Below are 21244 nucleotides of genomic sequence, written 5' to 3'. Positions count from 1 at the left end.
ATTAAATAAGCTCTAGAATAAGTGTTAGATACCACAACCCCGTAGGTATATAAGAAACCCATATTCACGAATAGTTACGAATATCTCCATCGGGCTGAATTAATGAAACGATCAACAATTACATAAGTAACAAATTCGTTATGTATAAGAAATCAACAATTATTTCCACTTTTACTCCAAATCATATCAGGAAACGGTGCTCATGAAATGCTTGATGAAAAAAATATCCCCAATTGTTTCGATAACGAAAATGTTAGTCGTTTTGTCAATTTTAATTTTGAGCTCGTCTTAATAATTTTGAGGGATGCCGAAAACCATTGTTAATGGATGTCATTTTTATTGCCAAACTAAATCTCACTGTGAGCCTTAACTGCCCTTCTTTTTACGGGGATGAAACGAAAGAATTTCCTTTAGGTCTTCCGCAAAATTCGCTGACGAAAAATCGTTCCAGGACGCTCGCACGTACACACATAAGAACAAAGCACAGTAGATGTCCCTTGGCGACGATGGATTGCATGTAATTAGCGCTAAATGAAGGCCTTGTATAATGAGTTGCACATGCGCCTACTTTTTTGGTTTTTATTCTATGTCCTCGTTGGGCAAATATTTGCGTCCTGTTACTCGTGGCTTTCGCTTTTTTTAGGCTTTCGTTTTTTGCTTCCATACATTAGTTTGAGATAGGAGAGAGTTTTTGCTGTGCGCACAAAAAAAAGAGGCATGGAGATGCGATGTGTTGCACCTTGCGGACAACAATGTGCAATATGCGGACACCTTTGTGGAACGCCGGCTACAATTGCCACCATAATGGAGTAACTATGGAAAACGGTGGGATGTTTTTTTTTCGTGTTGCTCGGCTTTTCCTTGCGCCTTTGAAGAGATGAATTTTATGGATGTAATTAAAATTTGTCTATTGAAGTACCGTTGGCGTCCGGTTCGGACCGTAACTTACCACCGGGAAGGATGTTCCATCGGGTGTGGGCTGTGTTGTTATTTTAATGTATATTATATTACAAAAAAATAATGTAATCAAGAGGCATTTTGCTCGCACAAAAGGCCTGAAACGTAATCTATCAGGTAGCGACTCATGTTTTTCTCGGTTCGGTCCGTAATGAAACTTTTCCCGAACGACGCGTCACGAGCGTGTATTGTGTGTCCATTATCAGTTCCATCGATAACGACGACACGGTGCCAGCCGAACCATCGACGGTTTTATTTAAAACGCATCACTAACGATACCAAACCGCGCGGATCGGTGGATGCATTTTCCGTCCACTTTCCTGCAGATAAAAGCCTGTTGCCAAGCCACCCTTTTCCACCAGCTATTGGTGCGGCGTGAGTGAAATCATTATTGGATCGCACATTTTACTCACCGTATCGGATCGTGTGACACCGGGGTGGAATTGTCCGGTTGATAAGGGGCAGAATGGGAGAGGAATGCTTCAACGCTTGGTGGTGCAGTTTAACGCCACACGACGGGTCGTTTTGCATCGGGATAGTAGTGGCGAGAATCGAACGGCGAGTGTAAAATTGAAACCCATCGATGAGGAAACGATTAACGCACGCCGCAACAATCGTCATTCGCTCCGACGGAAGCGATTCCACAAAGATGAGCTATCTGTGTTTGTAATCGATCGGACGATTGATTTACCTCCAATGCTCATTTTATGACGGCGAACAAAAGGAAGCGGTGGCCAGTTATCAATCGCTATCAACGATTATCGCTGTCACCAGTAGCAAATTGAAATAAAGAAAAAAATAGTGCCATAAACCATTTATTTCCGGAGTGCATGGGAGCTTCACTGTGCCTACTATGTACGCTTTAGTGAGAAAAGTTTAAAATATTGATTGCTCTAATTTGCTAACTTCATTCTCGTTTCAATGAAGTATTGTTTTTCATGTTCTCTGTCGATTTCATGTTCAATTATAAGATAAGTCTAACTTGTCCCATGTTTTATAACTTGTCCCATCTCTAACGTGTCCCATGTGAAATAAATGTTTTTGCATAACAAATGTCTGTGAACTTAAAAATTCACTTCTTTGATGATTACTTCATCTGAAACAATTTTCATGTCATACACAGTTTTACATTTATATAATTAATTTTCATTCTAAAATAAATTGTTTTAAACGGACAAGTAATAAAGTAATGGGTAAATTAGTTCTTCGCCTAACGTACAAAATTGTTATGTGAGTATGAACCGTAAATGTTCTGACAATTCAACAGATCGATAGCTACTCGCGAATTCGAAAAGTTACGTGGGATGTAAGGCAAGATATCCCCTTCAAGTGGAAAGCATAACTTTCACGAGAATACACTAAATTTTTACAGACTGATTCTCTAAACTATCTAATACTGCTTATTCTAAATTTTACGGTAAAAATCGTGGCTTGATATTTTTAAAGCATCTGTAATTCTATTTCAAAGTAGAATGTGTAAAGAAATTTAGTTGAATGTGCTCCCAACTCCAGCTGCAATCGTTTTGTTGCAATGAATTTTACATTAGGGAAATCGTAAGGACATGTTCAGTCATGATTTGTTTTATACTGTTTTCTCTGTCAGCCGTTAATTCATATGCGATTAACATACATATGTAAAGCCGTAAAGACACGTTAATGAACATATTTTAACTAATCTGGTTTATCTTTTTCTGCTTTTAGTCTTACCGTAACGCTAACGACTCGTGCAAACAATCCGTCAAGGCCGTCACTCGCAGTGCCGTGAGAGAACACACACCAACGAATCTAAACTGGCGTTTTTAAGCAAGAACCCCTACCAGAACGGACAAGGACGAGCAGGAATATAACCACCATCAATGCATAGTGAGGATGATCTAATTGCCCGAGCACAACAACACAACCAGCAGCAAACGACGCAGCAGATCACGACCATCACAAAGGTCGTCCGCGAGGTGAAACAGTTGGGACCGGATGGTGGACAACCGTTCGACTATGTAGCAATGCCTCTAGACATGGGAACCGACGGTCAACCGATCGACTACGTGTCGATGCCGATGGGGATGTACACCACCCGGACGCAGTACTTGAACTTTAACCACATGGACCAACCGGAGCAGCTGGTGGGCGGTGCGCCTCAGTCCCACCTGCAGCCCGGTGGAAAGGTGCTGGGTGGTGGCATCGGAGCAGGCGGTGGTGGTGGTGGCGGCGGCGGAGGACCAGGAGGGAGTATGGCGGGTGGTCAAGGCCACTACCAGGACTATGAACACTACGCGCAGTACACGGACACCGGATATGATCTGGGACAGCCGACGCACCATCCGGGTCATCACGCGCAGTCGTATCTCGGTGACTATCAGATGAACGACCGCTCGAACACACCGCACACGTCGAGCGAGAACAGTGAATCATCCATCCCGATGCCGATGGGTGTGGCGCAGCTGGGCAACCCTTCGGCGAACCTGCTAGCGGCGGGCCCGGGTGGCTACCTGCAGGGCCAGTACGACGAGATGGGCGAGTACGTGATTGCACCGTCACCCGGTGGACCCGTGGACCGGCTCTATCCGGACAACCCGTCGGCCATGGTGTACGGATACGTTTCGACGCCACCCTACGGTACGATCAGCTCGCATATGGATCCGAACGGAGTCGGTGGCGTGGTGGAGCCGACGTACGCCACCAAACAGCAGCTCGCTTATGAGGCAGCCACTGGACAGCAACGGGGAGCGGGAGGAGGTGGGAGTGTGATGGCACCGGACGGATCGTGCTACTACGATGGCGGCGATGACGATCTGCACCAGCAGATGTCGAACCTGCAGATACATAATCACGTGTTTCTCCAGCACATCATCACATCACCCGGTGGGGGTGGTGGCCGGGGAGGAGCGGGAGTTGCCAATGGACCTGGCGAGGGCAGTGGTGGAGCGGGCGGCATGCTCGATCTGGACGAGCAGCGTCAGATGAAGTGGCGCGATCCGAATCTCACCGAGGTGATCGGCTTCCTGAGCCATCCGAACAATGCGATCAAGGCGAATGCGGCCGCCTACCTGCAGCACCTGTGCTACATGGACGATCCAAACAAGCAGCGGACGCGGACACTCGGTGGTATCCCGCCGCTGGTCAAGCTGCTCGGGCACGAGAACACTGACGTGTTTCGTAACGCGTGCGGTGCACTGCGGAACCTGTCGTACGGGCGGCAGAACGACGAGAACAAACGTGCAATTAATGCGGCCGGCGGCATCCAGGCACTGATCCACCTGCTGCGCCGGACGGCCGAATCCGACATCAAAGAGTTGGTGACCGGCATCATCTGGAATATGTCGTCCTGCGAGGACCTAAAGCGATTCATCATCGACGACGCGGTGGTGGTGATCGTGTCGTACATCATCATTCCTCATTCCGGCTGGGATCCGGCGAATCCGGGCGAAACATGCTGGAGCACGGTGTTCCGCAACGCGTCCGGCATCCTGCGCAACGTCAGCTCGGCCGGGGAGTATGCGCGGAAAAAGCTGCGCGAGTGCGAAGGCCTCGTCGATTCGCTACTGTACGTCATCCGGATAGCGATCGAGAAGTCGAACATTGGTAACAAGATCGTGGAGAATTGCGTCTGCATCTTGCGCAACCTTTCCTACCGGTGCCAGGAGGTGGAGGATCCGAACTACGACAAGAACCCGATCCCGCACCACAGTTCCGCCGATGGTAGCGTCGGCGGTGGCGGCGGCGGTGGTGGCGCAATCGTCAGTGCCGCTTCGTCCAAGGGCGAAAACTTAGGCTGCTTTGGGGCGAGTAAAAAGAAGAAAGAGCAGCAGGCAGCTGCAGCTGCTGCACAGCAGCAGGCGGCCGCGGACAAAGACCACTCGAGTTCGAACGGTGATCCGGCGCGGATGGCTTACAAAAATACTGCCCATTACAAAGGTAGGTATTTCTTTGACAGTAAACTTTATAAATAAAAAGTCCTATACACGATTTGGTACTGTTGGCGCGTATGAAAAGACGTGTAGTACGAAGATGAGCTGACTGAAAACTGAACTCTTTATTACATCTATTGGATAGCTTCTATGCAAAGCAATGCGCCACAGTACTTTTATATTGGATATTGTTGTCCTCTAAATTCATTACTAAATGGTGAGAAATACTTGAAGAATGCTAAAGTTGACCATGTACGAAAATTTTTTCTACTTAAATTATACGTATTTTCAAAGGGTATACGTAATTTCCTTTTGCGAAACCAATTTATTTTATTACTTATATTGTTGCAATCATTCTACCTCCATGGTTAAATAAAGATAAAGATTCCATGGTTTTTTAACCGATGAATTCCTCAACAACTGATATTAATGTTTGGTCTGTTTCATGTTACAGGAGCTGAGCAGCTGTGGCAACCGGACGTTGTACATTCTTATCTTGCCTTACTGCAGAGCTGTTCGAACCCGGAGACGCTCGAGGCGGCGGCGGGCGCACTGCAGAATCTGGCCGCCTGCTACTGGCAGCCGAGCATAGAGATCCGGGCGACGGTGCGCAAGGAGAAGGGCCTGCCGATCCTGGTGGAGCTGCTGCGCATGGAGGTGGACCGGGTGGTGTGCGCGGTAGCGACCGCCCTCCGAAATCTAGCTATCGACCAAAGAAACAAGGAGCTGATCGGCAAGTACGCGATGCGCGACCTGGTGCAGAAGCTTCCGTCTGGCAATCCGCAGTGCGACCAGGGCACGTCCGACGACACGATAGCGGCCGTGCTGGCCACCCTGAACGAAGTCATCAAGAAGAACGCCGAATTCGCACGTTCACTGTTGGACGCGGGCGGTGTCGAGCGGCTGATGAACATGTCGCGCCAGAAGCTCAAATATACGCCGCGCGTGCTTAAGTTTGCCAGCCAGCTACTGTTCACCATGTGGCAGCATCAGGATCTGCGCGATGTATACAAGAAGCACGGCTGGAAGGAGCAGGACTTCGTGACGAAGACGATCGCGTCACGCAACCTCAACAGCAGCAACGGCGGCGGTGGCGGCGGCAGCAGCTACAGTGACAACTCGCCCAACTCGCCCAACAACACACTGAACCGTCCGATGGCGTCGCAGAGCGGCACCAGGTACGAAGATCGCACCATGAAGCGCCAGCAGGCGTCCTCGTCGGCAAACAATGGTGGGCAGGCGATGTCATTGCCGCCCGGTGACGGCACGATCAAGATGGGTGAGTCGAACGTCCTTGCGAAGGGCTCGTGGCTTTTGATAGGGTTTGTTTAAGTGGATTTTTTTTTTGTTTATTTTAGGGAGATGAACGAATTCGCCGGCAACCGATAGGACTGGATAGCGCTCCATTGTGACTTCTTGACACAGCTTGCAAGAGAAATAGCAGAAGAAAAAACAAGAGAAGGAATGGATAGTTGACAACATTCATGCTAAACAATGATAATGATGATGCCACCTGGTCGAGTTTGTGAAAATGTTTGCAAAAGTGTTCCGACGACTCATCAGCTCGATTCCGAGAGCACACGACACGCGCGGCGATATGGCCGCGGGCCTGCAGGCTCCTTTATCGCCCCCAGACAATACGGGGGGAGAGGTTACCGATTGGATTTGGCTAGTAGTAGTATTTCTTTCTGTTCAATGCACCACTGGCTTCCAAACTCAAATCTCTTCCGCACTCACATATACACACACCCACACACACATACTCACACGCGTGAATTCAGGGCAAAATCCTACTCGAATGTTTCTTCAATATTACTCTCAAAAATAATGGCTGAAAAAGTACGTCACACATTCGTAGATAGTTGTTAGCTAAACCAGAGGCCAAGGGGGTTAGGAACAGTGTACGAGTAAACATCAAAGTACAGTAAGCGATAAATGAATCCTTTGGTAAAATGTTTCCATCTCAAATATTCATACCTGGTTCCCTTCGCATGGATGTAGTCGGATTAGGCTCTGAGGTAGCATCAGGTATGTGAGAATACGCAAAGCAAGCCGTGCATGACAATGAATGTACCTGCATATTTGGTGCGGGTTCTGGTGCTTCTTTGTTTTCGCCAATCTTTTCGAAGGTGCTGCAAAACTGTAGTGCATTTTACTTTTTCTTAACTGGGGTTTTTGCAAGGAATGTTAACAGTTTTTTTTTCATATTGGACAAAACTAAAAATATCTTTCTCTTCGTCCTCACTTCACTCTCCTTTGTTGTTAAATCTTCTGAAACTAATTACTCAGCAAACCACTTGTCTTACACAGAAATAGAACTTAAAGAAAAACAAAGATATCCAGCCAGCAGACCAGTAAAACTGTTCCTCGTCTGCAAGTATTAGTAGCTTAGAAAGTCCAAGCATGCCATGGAACTAAAAATTCTCTTTGAAGTACTTCAAGTATAGTTCACCGATCGCGGTTTGTTTCAATTTTAAAGGACAGATATTTAAAAAAAGAAGTGCGGTAAATATAATATCCTACCCCGATGTGGAAAGATTGTGATATAAGAAATGGTTGCGAGCTGCTTGTAGTATAAAAGAAGAATTTAGCAAACGTGGAAAACTCTCTAGCCTTCATATTCGATTCATGCTCCACTATTCACTACCTTCATCTACCATATGTTTTCTGTTATTTCTATTCCTAGCAAAACAGTTTTGTGCAGTTGCGTTGCGCTTCCAAAAGCCATGACCATGATGGAAATATATTTACTGTTTGTTTTTCTTATCCACGGCTCGAAATTAAAACTGATATAAAATTCTTTCAGCAAAGGTTATAAAAAGGAATAGTGCAAGTATTTGCAGTAACTTTAAAAACGCATACGATCGTCATTACCTTAGCCTTGCCGGCAAAAAACGAACCTTAAATAAGAGAACCAGCTGCAAGCATCAGATTTGGCAACATTCAAACCACAAGTTTGGAATAGGAATCGGATTTCGTATAAGCAACATACCAAATTATCAGTTTATAACAGGTTTTCCGTTTTGCTCAAAGACTTAAAAGTACATAGATTGCTGGCCAGGTGGTAAGAGGAGTATAAAAAAACGAAAGTAAGGGAGGAAAAAAGTGCAAGCGTGGTTGAAATTGGAACCAGAACGAAAATTACGACCTAGGACGACAGTGGAATATAAACAACAAAATAATACCGTAACAAGTCATTTATACACACATCTTAGCGGAAAACAATGATCAATGTTATTCACGAATGCATATTTATAATTACTTCACGCATTGCAGCAAAAGGGGAATTCATTTTCTAGTAGAGATAAAAACCATGCTCCATATTCCATACCAGATCTCGACCGCAAAAAAGGGTAAAACTAAAAAGCATGTAAAACGGTAAATGCTGACGAGAGTAGCACGTGCAACACCATTAAATTGAACAAAGTTTCAAAACATGATGACTCAGCAAAAATCGGAAAAAGCTTTGCAAAACGGGAATGCGAATTGTGTGAATCCATGGGAACAGAGTTTGTGTACGTACAGTTTAAAAAAATGCCATCAGCATACTTCGACCGCGCAGTGCACTGCGAAGTAGCAACTGGCCCGAGGTAGAGCAAAATTTCATACACTCATATAATAATTATACATAAATATAAATATATACAACAATCCATTTTTAATCCTCGCTCGCATCGATAGTGGAACTAGAGGACAGAAGGAAAGGACACACAAGATAAACACAAAAAACTATACTAGCTCAAAGACGACATGGTAGAGAGAAGAAAAACAAACAACAACAAAAAATGAACATGTACGAATAATTCAAACTGCTAAAAAAGGGTAACAGAACAAAAGAAAACAAAAAAACATAAAAAAGCATGAAACGTAGGATAAAACTAGTAGGACATATACCAAATTTAACAATAGGAAACATTATTAAACAAAACAAGCAAAAGGGAAAACTGAATTTTAGCGGTCTCTTTCCCTGGGACTGTTTAGCAATCACGAACATAATTCAATATACCGCACGTTAACCACTCTGAATCACTCAACCGTTTTATTGTTTTCCTTTTCTATAACCCATTTACACAAACACAATAACGCCTCGATAACATACGGAAAAAGGCATGGAAATTGAGCAGGCAAGCAGGTTTGCGGGAAATCTATCAAACAAACCAAATATTCAACAGCAAAACAAGGGATAAAGAATTGCAAATGGAAATGAAACTTCTTTCGAACGATTTCTTCGCTCCTTCTCAATTGAATCGTGAATCTGAATGTAGAATGTTATTATAAAATTCTCAAACTCAAAACAAACGAAAATATCGTACCGTTTGAACAGTGCGATTGTGTGTGTGCGTGTGTGTTTGCTTGAGTGTATGTGTGAAGGAGCGTGTGTCTGTGTGCGTGCGTATGTGTGACTGTACAACCCACAAGTTAGCCGGCAAGGAATATTGAACTCAAACATTGGTGGATCGTGAAAAACGCTAGAAGCGTAGCATTACGAAACGAGTGTTGGAAAAAGTAAAGGGCAGCAAACTGGCAAAAACATAGGAAAGGATAGAAGACTTAGAACAAAAGCTAGACTAGGAGTATACAAATAACACAACTAATTGAAAGCAGTCATTTACACCATGAAAACCAGGTACGAGAGAGATTCGAACAGAAATAATACAACACTACAATGACTACGCTGAACACGAGGAACCACGCGAAGGATGAGGGGTAGCACGTGGTCGCCCGGAACCGAGGCAACACACGAACAGTACGAATGAATCTTCATTGATAAATAACACGATTTTATGGTCAATTTTATCATATAAATATACACGATCATGCAACACTCGCTAGAAAATAATAACAAGGGCCACGGAACAATGAAACAAAACGCCCTCGGGCACTGACGCTAAGCTTCGGCCGTTTGGGTAACCGATAGAAAAGCTAGAAGAAGGAACATGTTGCCATAAAGACGTACGTTCTCCTCCGCGTGGACGAGGACGTGGTCCCACGCACGCACAGAGACACATAGACCACCACAAAACTCCTAACGTAGACCAGTTCCGTCTCTCGAAGAGCTTGTCCTGGTGGTTGATACCCTCAACGGTCGGCCATTTTGGAGCGGGCGGACGATGCACCAGAAAACACATGAAACAATCCTGCCCAGAGAGAAGGACAGTTGATAGTGACTTGCCTGGTTCTGGTTTTCGTTTCCAAAAAAATGTTGACAGAAACAAAGGTAGATCATGCATTGGCGAACCATAGAGAGCGCGGGTAATAGAAGATATGACGTGGGGACACACAGTACCGTGGAACGGATAGTCAAGTTGTATAGCCCGTATGTTGTTCCTGTTTTCAAGTCCTTTTTACTTTTGGAATTAAACAAAGAAGGATGACGGGAGGTGGGGGAGGGGGGTCGAATGTGCTTTGTTGATAGGAAAAAGCGCCCATAATGAATGTTAATAGTGCATGTTGCTCGATTGATTTTGTACTCCAAAATTATTTTTCTAGGTTCCGTTATAATAGCAAATTGAGCAGCTATCCGGTAGCAGGACAGAAAAGTACGCTAGAATATTAAATAAACAGAAGGAAGTACACAAGCTGTGGGATGATCCAAGCAGATGTTAGATGGTGAAGAATTGCAATTGAGTGATGGAAATCATTTCTCTTATGAGCTGTTTCAAACAAGCACATACAAACACTCTAAGGAAGAAAAAAGCATTAATAATGTCGTGAGCATGTAATCATGAGTATTGACGGAACATTGTAGTAACGCCGGGCAAGGTAGTGGAGTGATGTGGAAGAGAAGTGACGGGATAAATACGATAGCACACCACAGGGTAAATGCGGATGCGAATCGGATGCGAAGACAGTGCAACATGTGTAGCTGAATTATTGTAATTCCATCTAAACTTACTTATTATACTAAATCGTCGGGATGGTCGCAAGCTCCGTGGTACAATTATCTCTTCCTTTTTTTATCGTTCGTTTTTATTCTCTTCCGTTAGATGGATTGTATTGAGGTGTAGTGTTATATATTATATATACATGTCTGTACGTATAAATCTGTTTATTTTATTTTGTTTCCTCTTCTATTTCCGGTTAGGTAATATATAAATATACATATTTTAGATTTATTTCTCTTAAGTCATACGACATTGAAGCGGTGTGCGGTAGGACAGCAAATAACGGGAAGAAACAGTGAACGAAATATCATTTTCGCACTTATCGAATGGGCTGGCACCGTGCTGACGGTTGTCCAACTGCCCTAAGGGTTCACGCTCGCAGCTCGCACGGGTTACGCACGAGAAGAAGGAAATCAATGAAAAGACACAGTAGAGACCGACAAAAAAAAACAACTAAGGAAATGAAAATGTCCGTTTTGCTAGAAAATCTCCTGCTGCAGAAAACGCAAGTAAAACAACAAAAAGGTATATTTTAAAACCACGAGTAAACATAAAGGGAAACGAGTTTTTTTTTTGAAAATGCAATAAAAATAAATTATTGATATTCAAATAAAAAAATAACATCAGGCTTACAATTAGACCCGTATTGAAAAATATTCACAAATCAAGGGTAAGTATGGTAAATGTGGGCTTCACGGGGTAAATGTGGCCGAACGTGAACGATATTCAAGCCAAGGAAGAAGATAATGGGAAATCAAATCTAATTTGTTTTACAATTTTGAGTATAACATTTTTTAACGGCGTTCGGCGTAACGACCTCTTGGTCATGCCTGCCCGTTAAGGGCTTATGAGACTTGTTTCCCTGTTGTACGTGAACAGTCAGTCCTCTCATACAGGGGAGGGTCCGGTCTCAGTCGGGATTCGAACCAGTACAGTATTAAATACACAGATACTTATTGTAGTGTAAACTTCTTCTTCTTCTTCTTCTTCTTCTTCTATTTGGCGTAACGTCCTCTTGGTCATGCCTGCCCGTTAAGGGGTTACGAGACTTGTTTCCATGGGGTCTGCGGTCTCGGTTGGGATTCGAACCCACGCCGTCGAGGTGGTGAGCCCCGGGGCTCATGGGCTGATGTTCTAACCGGCGTCACCGCTCGACTGTCGCGGATCCCCGAATGTAAACTATGGTTGTTAACTTTCGAAGCATTTTTTTTTGCGGTAACTCAATGGCTCGAACACAATGCACGGGTTAGTAAAGTCCGGTCGGCCCACTGGTTTTCCTGTTCGGCGAGAAAATTGGAATAAGATTTAACCATGTTTTAATATGCATAAAATTATATGCCACTGTTAATAAACATCACGTGGATACAAGTACTTTAAAAACATTAATTTACAGCAGTTTTATATCATATTGTCCCAAAATATATAAATTTACGGATCGCTTATCTGGCCTTTGTTTTAGGAAACGTGTATTGTCGCCTCACCAAAGTATATCTTTTGTTTTGTAAAGTAGCATAAATACCAACGGCAAATAGGCCTATTTGTTACTTCATTATTTTTTTTGTTATTTTAACTCTGCCAATGAAAACCTCATCAAGCATCTTAAAGGTAAATGATTTATAACATTTTATGGGTTTTTTATTATTATTAAAGAATATGGTTGAAATTGCATTTCAAACCACGACTATGGTTTTAAAAAATAATTTTGTCCACTTACAAGAGTGTTTAATCTAGTGTGCAATTACTGCCAGTTCTGTCAAAGCGCGAAAAGAAAAAAACATGAAGATAAAAACAAAACATAAACACCACTGAACACGATACTTTTGCGAAGGATATTTTGGATGGTTGCTGACCGGATAAAAGAGTATATGAAACAACTATGAGAATATGGTAAGTAAAATTGAGCAAATTGGTAGGCCAAGCAGTTATTTACTACTTTAACCGGGGTGATTGTGTTTATTTTATCTCCTCAGCATGGCATCGGACTTTTTTTACCCAAACATGGGTGGAGTTGAAGAGCATATTTTCAACCTGTCCCAGTGCCTGCTGGCCCGTGGACATAAAGTGATTATCGTAACCCACTCGTACGGCGACCGCAAGGGTATCCGGTACATGACCAATGGGCTAAAAGTGTACTACATTCCAATCAAAGTGTTCTACAATCAGGTGGTGCTGCCAACGATGATCTGCAACGTTCCCCTCATACGGTACATCCTGCTGCGAGAACAGATCGAGATCGTACACGGACATTCGGCATTCAGCACGCTAGCACATGAAACTATGAACGTGGCACAATTACTAGGTTTGAGGGTAGGTAAACCGTACCGTCGTTATCTTCTACTCGAAGCAAACTATAACATCATAGCCGGGATGTACCATTCACCTCCATTCCAGTCCGTATTTACCGACCACAGTTTATTCGGATTTGCTGACCTATCGGCCGTGGTAACCAACAAGTTTTTGGAAATTTCTCTCGCCAATTGCAACCACTGTATTTGCGTGTCCCACACGGGTAAGATCTGGTTGTGAGGTATTCTAGAGACTGACTGATTGAAGTAACCAATTGTCTTTGCAGGTAAAGAAAACACCGTACTTCGTGCAAAGGTCCACCAGGATAAAGTCTCCGTGATACCAAATGCAGTCGATACGACATACTTTACGCCAAACCCATGTCGTAGGCCGAATGATGATGAAACAAGTAATGTCTCTGCATTTCAGGTTTGCTTAAAACATAACTTTAATCTGATTCTTTTTTTAGTTAATGTGGTTGTGGTTTCACGCCTAGTGTATCGAAAAGGCATTGACTTACTGGCCGGCATTCTTCCAAAACTAAAGCATCTCCCAAACGTGCACTTTATCATCGGTGGTGATGGACCCAAGCGAGCGCTGCTGGAGGAAATCCGGGAACGTAACAACATACAAGATCGGGTCGTAATGCTCGGTGCGCTGGAGCACGCCAAAGTGCGGGACGTGCTGGTACAGGGGCACATTTTTCTCAACACCTCCCTGACGGAAGCGTACTGCATGGCGATAGTAGAGGCCGCAGCCTGCGGTTTGCAGGTTGTGTCGACCCGAGTTGGTGGCATTCCGGAGGTGCTTCCTTCTAGCCTGATCATCCTCACCGAGCCAACGGTAGATTCTGTGTACCGGGGGCTTCGGGAGGCCATTGCACGGGAGATGGAAAAGAAGCAAATCACTAGTAGCAGATACATGAACGGGTCCATCGACGGTCTCACACCAACGCCCTCGAAAACGACCTACTCGGGGATGTGTGCCTTCGAGCGCAACCAAATCGTGGCCAATCTGTACAACTGGAACAACGTTACTGAACGTACGGAGAAGGTTTACAAAACAGCTTTACGGGAGGCCCCCAGCTCATTGGATTTAATGATGAAAAAGTAAGGTTTTAGTCAGGGTTATTCTATAATTTATCTCCGTAACGATTTACTTTATTTTTGCAGCTGCCTGCGAAGTGGCGTGTGGCCCTTTGTACTAGTCATCTCGTTGTGCCATCTAATATTACGCTTTTTGGACTGGTTCGTTCCGAGGAAGTACATTGATTTGTGCTGCCCGGAAAATCCGTTCCTCAACACTGACTCCGTGCAGTCGCGCCAACTAAGCGACAACGTGGCCTCGACGGTTCGAAGGAAACGAGAAAAATTTTCCTGACGCCAGGCGGCCCTCTGCTCTGTGGATGAATAGTGCAGGAAATGGGAGGGCCAGAACAATACGCACAAATGTCTTGTGGAGGAATTATTTTGTTTTGTGAGAAAATTATTTTGGCAAATTTTTGCTGCCGTCATGGACAAACTGTATTAAGCTAGATAATCATAAAATACTATTTTACTTCCATGCGAAATACATTAATCGTAAGTGATTAGATACTGCGTGTTTCATTTTTTTATGATTCTTATTACATGCCCATGAATCTACGACGCCGTTACGAACATTCGTTGAAATAACGTATATTTTTCGACAGGTATTCAAAATGTCGAAATGGTGCCAACTGTCAAAATACGTAGAAGTTACCTCGTTCTGTGTCTCCTTGGTACGCTTGGGCAAGCAAGCTGACAGCAGCTGTCAAAACATCTATGTGACTAAAAATGTCGGAAACGAAGTAAGTTTGAGGGTGAATTTTTTCCTGCAATTAAACCACTATTTTCATAGTTTTGCCAAATTTTCACCATTCAATCGTATCGCCACCATCAACTATGGCCAATGGTGCGCACGATGGAAGTAAAAGTGTATGGATTGATCTGTGGTGGCACGGTTAAAACTCGATTCTAAAAGTGGCTTCTTTTTCCCCGTCTGGTACACATGGTGTTCGTAAAGAAGCCGTCCTATTCGGCTTCGGTGAAGTTTTTGTGGCTTTATTTTGTTCACCCATCAAGGACCGCATTGTGAAATTGATGTGCATGAAAATACTGGGTTTCTGTCTACTAGTGTATATAAGTTGAATGAATGAATAATATTTTTTGTTTACTTTTTCTCCCTTCCCGTCGCTCCGCACCTACAGTGAGGATTTACTTACCTATGACTTGGGCAATGACGATCCTGTCATCCTTAACGAGGATGAGCTTTTGCTGTCCGATGAAGGTAAGAGGATATACCATCAATCGATATTTTCCCTGTCACTTTGTCGGCATTGTGTTTTATGATGTATTTTCGTTTCATGCAAACCTCGCAGAGGGTGGCATCAAACTGGACCAGCAGGACGAGGAGTTTCTGCTGAGCGAAACGGAAGAGTGGGTGAGCAAACAGCTCGCAACTAAAGAAAGTGAACAGTCTAATGCCGGCAGTAGCGAGCCGCATCGAAAAGATGACCGGAAATCGGGCGAGCTTGTGCGCCGGCACACAGACACAAAGGAACAACAACACGCTGAGCCTGCGGTGAACAATACTAGTGAAACCGTTCGTGAAACACACGCCCAAGCGGCGGCGGTGGTTGATGCTAATCCTTCTGTTGAACAGAGTCAGCCACACGTTGAAAATAACGTTGCGAGCAATGTTAAACAAACTAGCCAAGCCACGGCAGTGGAACGAGATGTGGATGCGAGTTGCGTAGAAACGACGATGCCTTCGACGACCGAGGCTGAACTTGAAACAACTGCGAGTGGTGCGATTATTTTAAACAGCCAGGAAGTGAACGTATCTGTGACCGATTCGAACCAGAGTCAGCCACAGAGACCGTCTCATCTCTCGCGGGAAGATGGTCCGAACGCTTCCACCATCTACGCATCACCGCTACGTTCCAAGGCGGAGAGCGACACTACGTCCCCGATGACTTCGAGCGGTGGAACACAACGTTCGAGTCGGAGCACTATCGCCGCCAGCCAACAGTGTGATACCACGTCCACGGAGGATGTGTTGGATTCTTACACGAGCACCCAGGAGCTCGATCCCTCGTACGATACGGATGAGTCGAGTGAAAAGCGTGGCTGGAAGAATGAGACCAAGGGCGACATGCGGCACCCAATGTCGTCGCAAGGCCAGCAACACCAGCATGGTCCACCTGGAACGGGCATGAACCGCGGGCCGGGACAATACGGCAAGCCGGGCATGAAGCATCCGCTCTTGCCTCCGCAGCAGCAACAACCACCACATTCCGGTATGGGCGCTCCCAGTCTTCTCGGTCTGCAAGGTCCGAATAGCTTCGGTGGCCCGCTGCAACATCCTGGTGCACGGATGGATTTCCGGCAGGGTGTCCATAGGCCACGGTTTCCCGTTCGTCCCAACTTTCCCGGCGACATGAATCCATTCCGTGGTATGCCTGGACGAATGAACTTTCAGCAACATCCAGGTCCTGGCATGCACCCGGGAGTGGTTGGTCCGCCGGGACACATGCCGCAGGGTATGGGAATGCTAGGACCTCACCGTGGTTTCCCGCCACGGGGCCACCCGCGATATGATATGGTTCGGTCGATGCGACCCGGCGAACACCATGGCTTCGAGGCAGGTGGAATGCGTCAGCACCCGCTTGGGGGTGGTGGAGCGAATGGGCCACAGATGTTTCGCTCGAATGGACCACCAAATGGACCGGCCGGCGGAGGAAGCACTGGACCAGTACAGGGTGCTCCTGGGATTGCTGCAGGCCCGAACGGACCGTATGCTCCCGCGACTGGACCAGGAGTTCCTCCGCAATCGGTGGGCTCCCTCGCTGCATCGACGAACGCTGGCGGGGCCCCACAGTCGCTACTTTCCGGTACGTTCGATCCCATGACCGTCGGAGGTGGAAGTGCAGCGAGTGCAACGAACAAGGTCATTATCCAGACGCCGGCCGCCGTTGCTGCTTTCCCGCAAAAAGTTCTCATCAACCCTAATTTTAAAGGTGGCGTCGAAGCGGTTAAGAGTGAGTATACGAAGCTTTGTCTTGTTAGTTTTACACTCAAACTACCATTTTTGAGTCATCCTGTATCAAAGTCGTCGATTTATGAAATTCTTGCACAATCATACGAATTGTTTTCATACTATATTTGTTTAAATACAAATGCCATTCAAGCGTGCTCTTTTACAAAACTAAAAATAGGATCGTAATACTTTTCTCTACTTTATAATCAATCGTGTGAATTGCAAGTTTAGCAATGCTAATGTAACACTTTATTTATCATTTTACAATCAATTCACTTTGCTAGGATATTTCAAAGCTTGGTAGTTTGAGTGTTCATGCACTTCTTCATGTTCCTAGATCGAACCCGAAAATCTACAAGTTAGCTTTAGAAGTCTCATGTGCCTAGACTACACGTAAAGAAAGAAACGAGAAATGTCAAACAATTTAAACGAACCAACAAGATATTTTCATGAAGAAATTGTACTGCATCATCAAATCCATGATCTGTTTCATGAATGATGCCGTTTTAACAGTTCCAAGGTGGATAGCAATTACCGAAACGATAAGTGTTTTGGTTTAACATTGTATAGGAGCATCAAGGAAAAAAGCAGTTGAAGTTAAATATAATTCATATTGCGTTTATGGTGCTTGGGCCGGCTTAACGACGAAACGAATTCATCAGGGTTTAACATCAATTACGAGCGAATGAAAATAATACTCTGAAATGAATAAGCGCAATTTCTTCTATTTGTCTAAAGTGTTTTCTCACGTACATCAATGTCTTGTCGCGTGGTATTTTCCTCAACAGTAATGTAATTCCGATTCAATCCCGAAAGCGTTCCGGGTATTGAAACCTATGTGAAATACTCAACAAACCTAAAGTTAACTACTGAACTGAACTGAACCAGACTGAGTTAAAAAAAAGATCAAAACAAATGATAGAATATTAATATTTGTTAACGATGTTTACGATCAGTATTATGCGCAACATTAGTAATGTAGTGTAAGGTATAGCTGTAAGATACCCTTTTTACAAACGTTTTTACTACGCACATCATTGTTGTATATTGTTAAATCGTTATTTGTTTTTTTTTTTGTTTATTGTACCGAATACGAAATGAAATGTTTATAAATGGAGTATATTGGTACTTATTTATGGCGTTTTCATGCAAAGTTTTCCGTATTTTTACCTGCTGGTCTCGGAATGGTGTTTCCAGTTGCTGGGGGATGTAATTATTTTTCCTGGACAGCTGTGCTGTGGATGGTGTTGTTCTGATTTTGTGAGTTTATTTTTTGGTAACATTTCCTATCCATGGTTACGACGCAATTATAGTAATGTAAGAAGAAGAACGCACGCTACCGATCGAATGGCTCGAGGCGTTTAGGCCTCGTTTTTGGGATGCAGGTATCAATGGTTTTGTCAAATCTAAACATTGCAGATCAGCTTATGCGCGACGCAGCTCTGAACCCCCAGTTTGTGGCAAGCGTCGGACCCCCGCGTGTGGTCAGCGACGACGAGCTGCTGCGGCAGCAGGAGGAGTTTATTAACAAGAACCGGATCGAGGTGGAAAAGCGCCGACACGAGCGGTCACCGTCTCGGGAGCGCGATCGTGAACGTGATCGCGAACGTGAGCGCGAGCGGGATCGAGCACGTTCGCGTGAACGCGAGCGTTCCCGGGAGCGGGAACGTGAACGAGAGCTGCGTGAGCGGGAACGCGAACGGGACCGTGATCCACGGCCACGATCGCGCGAGCGGTCTCGAGAACGCGAGCGGGAACGGGAGCTTAGACCGAGATCCCGTGATAGGGAGCGCGATCGAGAGTATTCACCGCGACGCCACCGGGAACGGGCGGGAAGCCGGGACCGGGAGCTGGGACGTCCAAGGAGAAACTTTCCGCGCAGCCGCAACGCCAGCCGTGACCGGGACGATGACAGCAGGTACCCGAAACGCCGAAAGAGTGGCGATTATGGAGAAAACCATCGCGGTAATCATGATGTAAGTGAACTTGAAAAGGTTTTCCCCTGACACGGCTTGGGTCTAATGTTGCTTCCTAATCTTATTTGCAGCGACATGACGACGACGAAGACCCGGAAACGAGGGCCTACCGCATGGAGATTGAAAAGCAAAAAGCCACACGGGAAAAGATGTTGCGCGAGAAAGAGATGCGCCGAAAGCGGGCAGCAGAAGAGAAGCTCAAGAACCGGGCTAATGTAAGTTATTATAACTAATCCAAAATATCAGCATCAGGTTGAGTTTGTTGATTCATTAGTGTAATGCAAAGACTAAAAACATTTCTAAGTGGCTTATCCTGAACAATTGCTTGTTATGCTTGTTTCTTTGAAATCATTTACAGTCTTTTCAAAGTAATTGACAATCAACACCATCTACGTAAATTAGTTGGAATGACCTATTAGTTGTAATGAGTTGCTCTTCTGGCGATTGTGGAGGCGCAAAAGAATATTTTAGCAAAAACACGCCGCACTAAATTATATCTAATCATTGCTGAATAGTGTGTTGAAGTGATTTTTCCATAAAATATCAGTCATTTGTTGATTTTCTTACTGTCATGGGATGTGATTAAGAATGCCATTTAAACTAACGAACTTTTACTTACGGATTTACCTACGGATAAAGCAATATTTCGTTACAATACTTATGCGATCCGTTGGATTTTATTTTTTGTTTTTGCAGGAGAGTAAACCTCAGGAGAACACTCCGCCAAAGCTAACGCCGCTGGTCGTGACGGATAAGAAAATAATATTGAAAAAGAAAACAGAACCGGCACCGGAGGAGTCACGTCGCCAGCCGGCCGACGACCGTTCACAAAGTAACGCGAGCAGTCGATCACGGCCGGCGGAAGTTGAGCAGCCCCACTCTAACGACGACGAGTTGGGAAGCCGGCAGCGCAAAAACAGCGAGCTCAACTCGGAAGCCGTCGAGTTGGATCTACTCGAGGAGTTGCTCCTGCGGGAACCGACCCCGGAGCCGATGCCGACGAGACCGAAGGTGACGACCTCCTCCAGCCAGGTCACCACCACAAGTGCACCGACCGCCGTGGTACCGGCGACTTCGTCCAGCCTGACTGGCACGGGTGGAGCGGGCAGCATTTCGAGGGAACGGAACGCCGTAACCGGAACTAGCAGCAGCAGCAGCAGCAGCAACAACAACACCATCAGCGGAGGTGGAAGCAGTCGCAGGATCGTACTGAAGCCGATGGCGGAGAAGAAGGAGCGGGAAAATGCAGCGACATCCCACCATTACCACCATCATCATCATCAGCAACAGTCGCAGGGCAAGAAGTCACGCATTTTCGACCGTCTGGACAAGCGCATCGGCGTCAACGAAGCCGATAAACGTAAAATTGAAAGGTTAGTCAAGCCTAATTAACCGTCTTGTTCCATATCCAGACACACACAACACACAAACACACCTATGCATACATATTCACTTGTCGTACACAACCGCCACCATTGTCCTGCTCTCCACACGCTTTTTTTCCCACGGAGGTTGTTCTTGCGACTGTCGGGAAATGGCTGAGTGAGCCGCGTGTGTGTTTGACAAAATATTTGGATTTAGATGTCTTTGCGAAAGATTTGCAAACTATTTCCCTTCATCTGATTGCCATGGTGCAACAGGCACTTCCCCCATGTCGCTCCATTCGAGGCGGCCAATCGCAGAGTTAAGAAGTGCCGGAAAAGTGTATAAGAAAAATTAACGGGAGAAAAAAAGGATAAGCGATCCCTCCTCCTCCACAAACAAAAGAACAAACACACATTAATCGTATAGTAATTTAGGCTGAAAGTAGATTTACGTTTAAGTAGGCTGAACAGTATGTGTGCGAAGAATGGTCCATTCAGGCCTGCTTTTCTAATTAATTTTGGAAAAGTTATTATATTTTTTTTTTTTAGTCTAGTTCAAACTCATACTGTCCATTTGTTTTATACACCGCTGATTTGGGACATTTGCGATAACGCTGCTTTGTTTAGTGAAGTTTTTTTCTACTTCTTTTTTTCAATGTTATAATTTCTTATATTTTTCATACACAACATACAACTGCGCGAATATTATGTTCGTTGTTATTAGTCAAAAAGTTTGTATCTAATTATCTGAATTTTGTGTGGAAAATTTGTGTTTATGTCTTGGAACATTTTTCCCAAATCTGCCAAGTTTT

General features: G+C 44.9%; 3 protein-coding genes across 3 annotated transcripts; all 3 read left to right on the top strand.

The window, feature by feature from the left end:
* The first annotated feature begins 2686 nt into the window (after positions 1-2686).
* On the top strand, positions 2687-7750 carry LOC131289155 (catenin delta-2). Its single transcript, XM_058318364.1, has 3 exons — positions 2687-4869; positions 5317-6141; positions 6221-7750. Exons 1-3 carry the CDS (start codon positions 2814-2816, stop codon positions 6226-6228), a joined length of 2889 nt encoding a protein of 962 aa, XP_058174347.1. The 5' UTR covers positions 2687-2813; the 3' UTR covers positions 6229-7750.
* A 4787-nt stretch (positions 7751-12537) lies between these two features.
* LOC131287350 (phosphatidylinositol N-acetylglucosaminyltransferase subunit A) lies at positions 12538-14596 on the top strand. The gene is made up of 6 exons (XM_058316391.1): positions 12538-12634; positions 12718-13054; positions 13139-13256; positions 13320-13442; positions 13503-14142; positions 14206-14596. Exons 1-6 carry the CDS (start codon positions 12624-12626, stop codon positions 14411-14413), a joined length of 1437 nt encoding a protein of 478 aa, XP_058172374.1. The 5' UTR covers positions 12538-12623; the 3' UTR covers positions 14414-14596.
* Positions 14597-14847: 251 nt separating this feature from the next.
* Positions 14848-20484, top strand: LOC131289423 (serine/arginine repetitive matrix protein 1-like). The gene is made up of 6 exons (XM_058318675.1): positions 14848-14861; positions 15261-15340; positions 15432-17093; positions 18512-19068; positions 19140-19283; positions 19765-20484. The coding sequence occupies exons 1-6, from the start codon at positions 14848-14850 to the stop codon at positions 20458-20460; spliced, it is 3153 nt and encodes a 1050-aa protein (XP_058174658.1). The 3' UTR covers positions 20461-20484.
* Positions 20485-21244: the final 760 nt, after the last annotated feature.

This window comes from Anopheles ziemanni, chromosome 3 (assembly GCF_943734765.1).
Source record: "Anopheles ziemanni chromosome 3, idAnoZiCoDA_A2_x.2, whole genome shotgun sequence".
NCBI classification, from domain to species: Eukaryota; Metazoa; Arthropoda; class Insecta; order Diptera; family Culicidae; genus Anopheles; species Anopheles ziemanni.
Note: the sequence above shows the minus strand (reverse complement) of the source record. Positions and strands in the feature narration are given on the sequence as shown.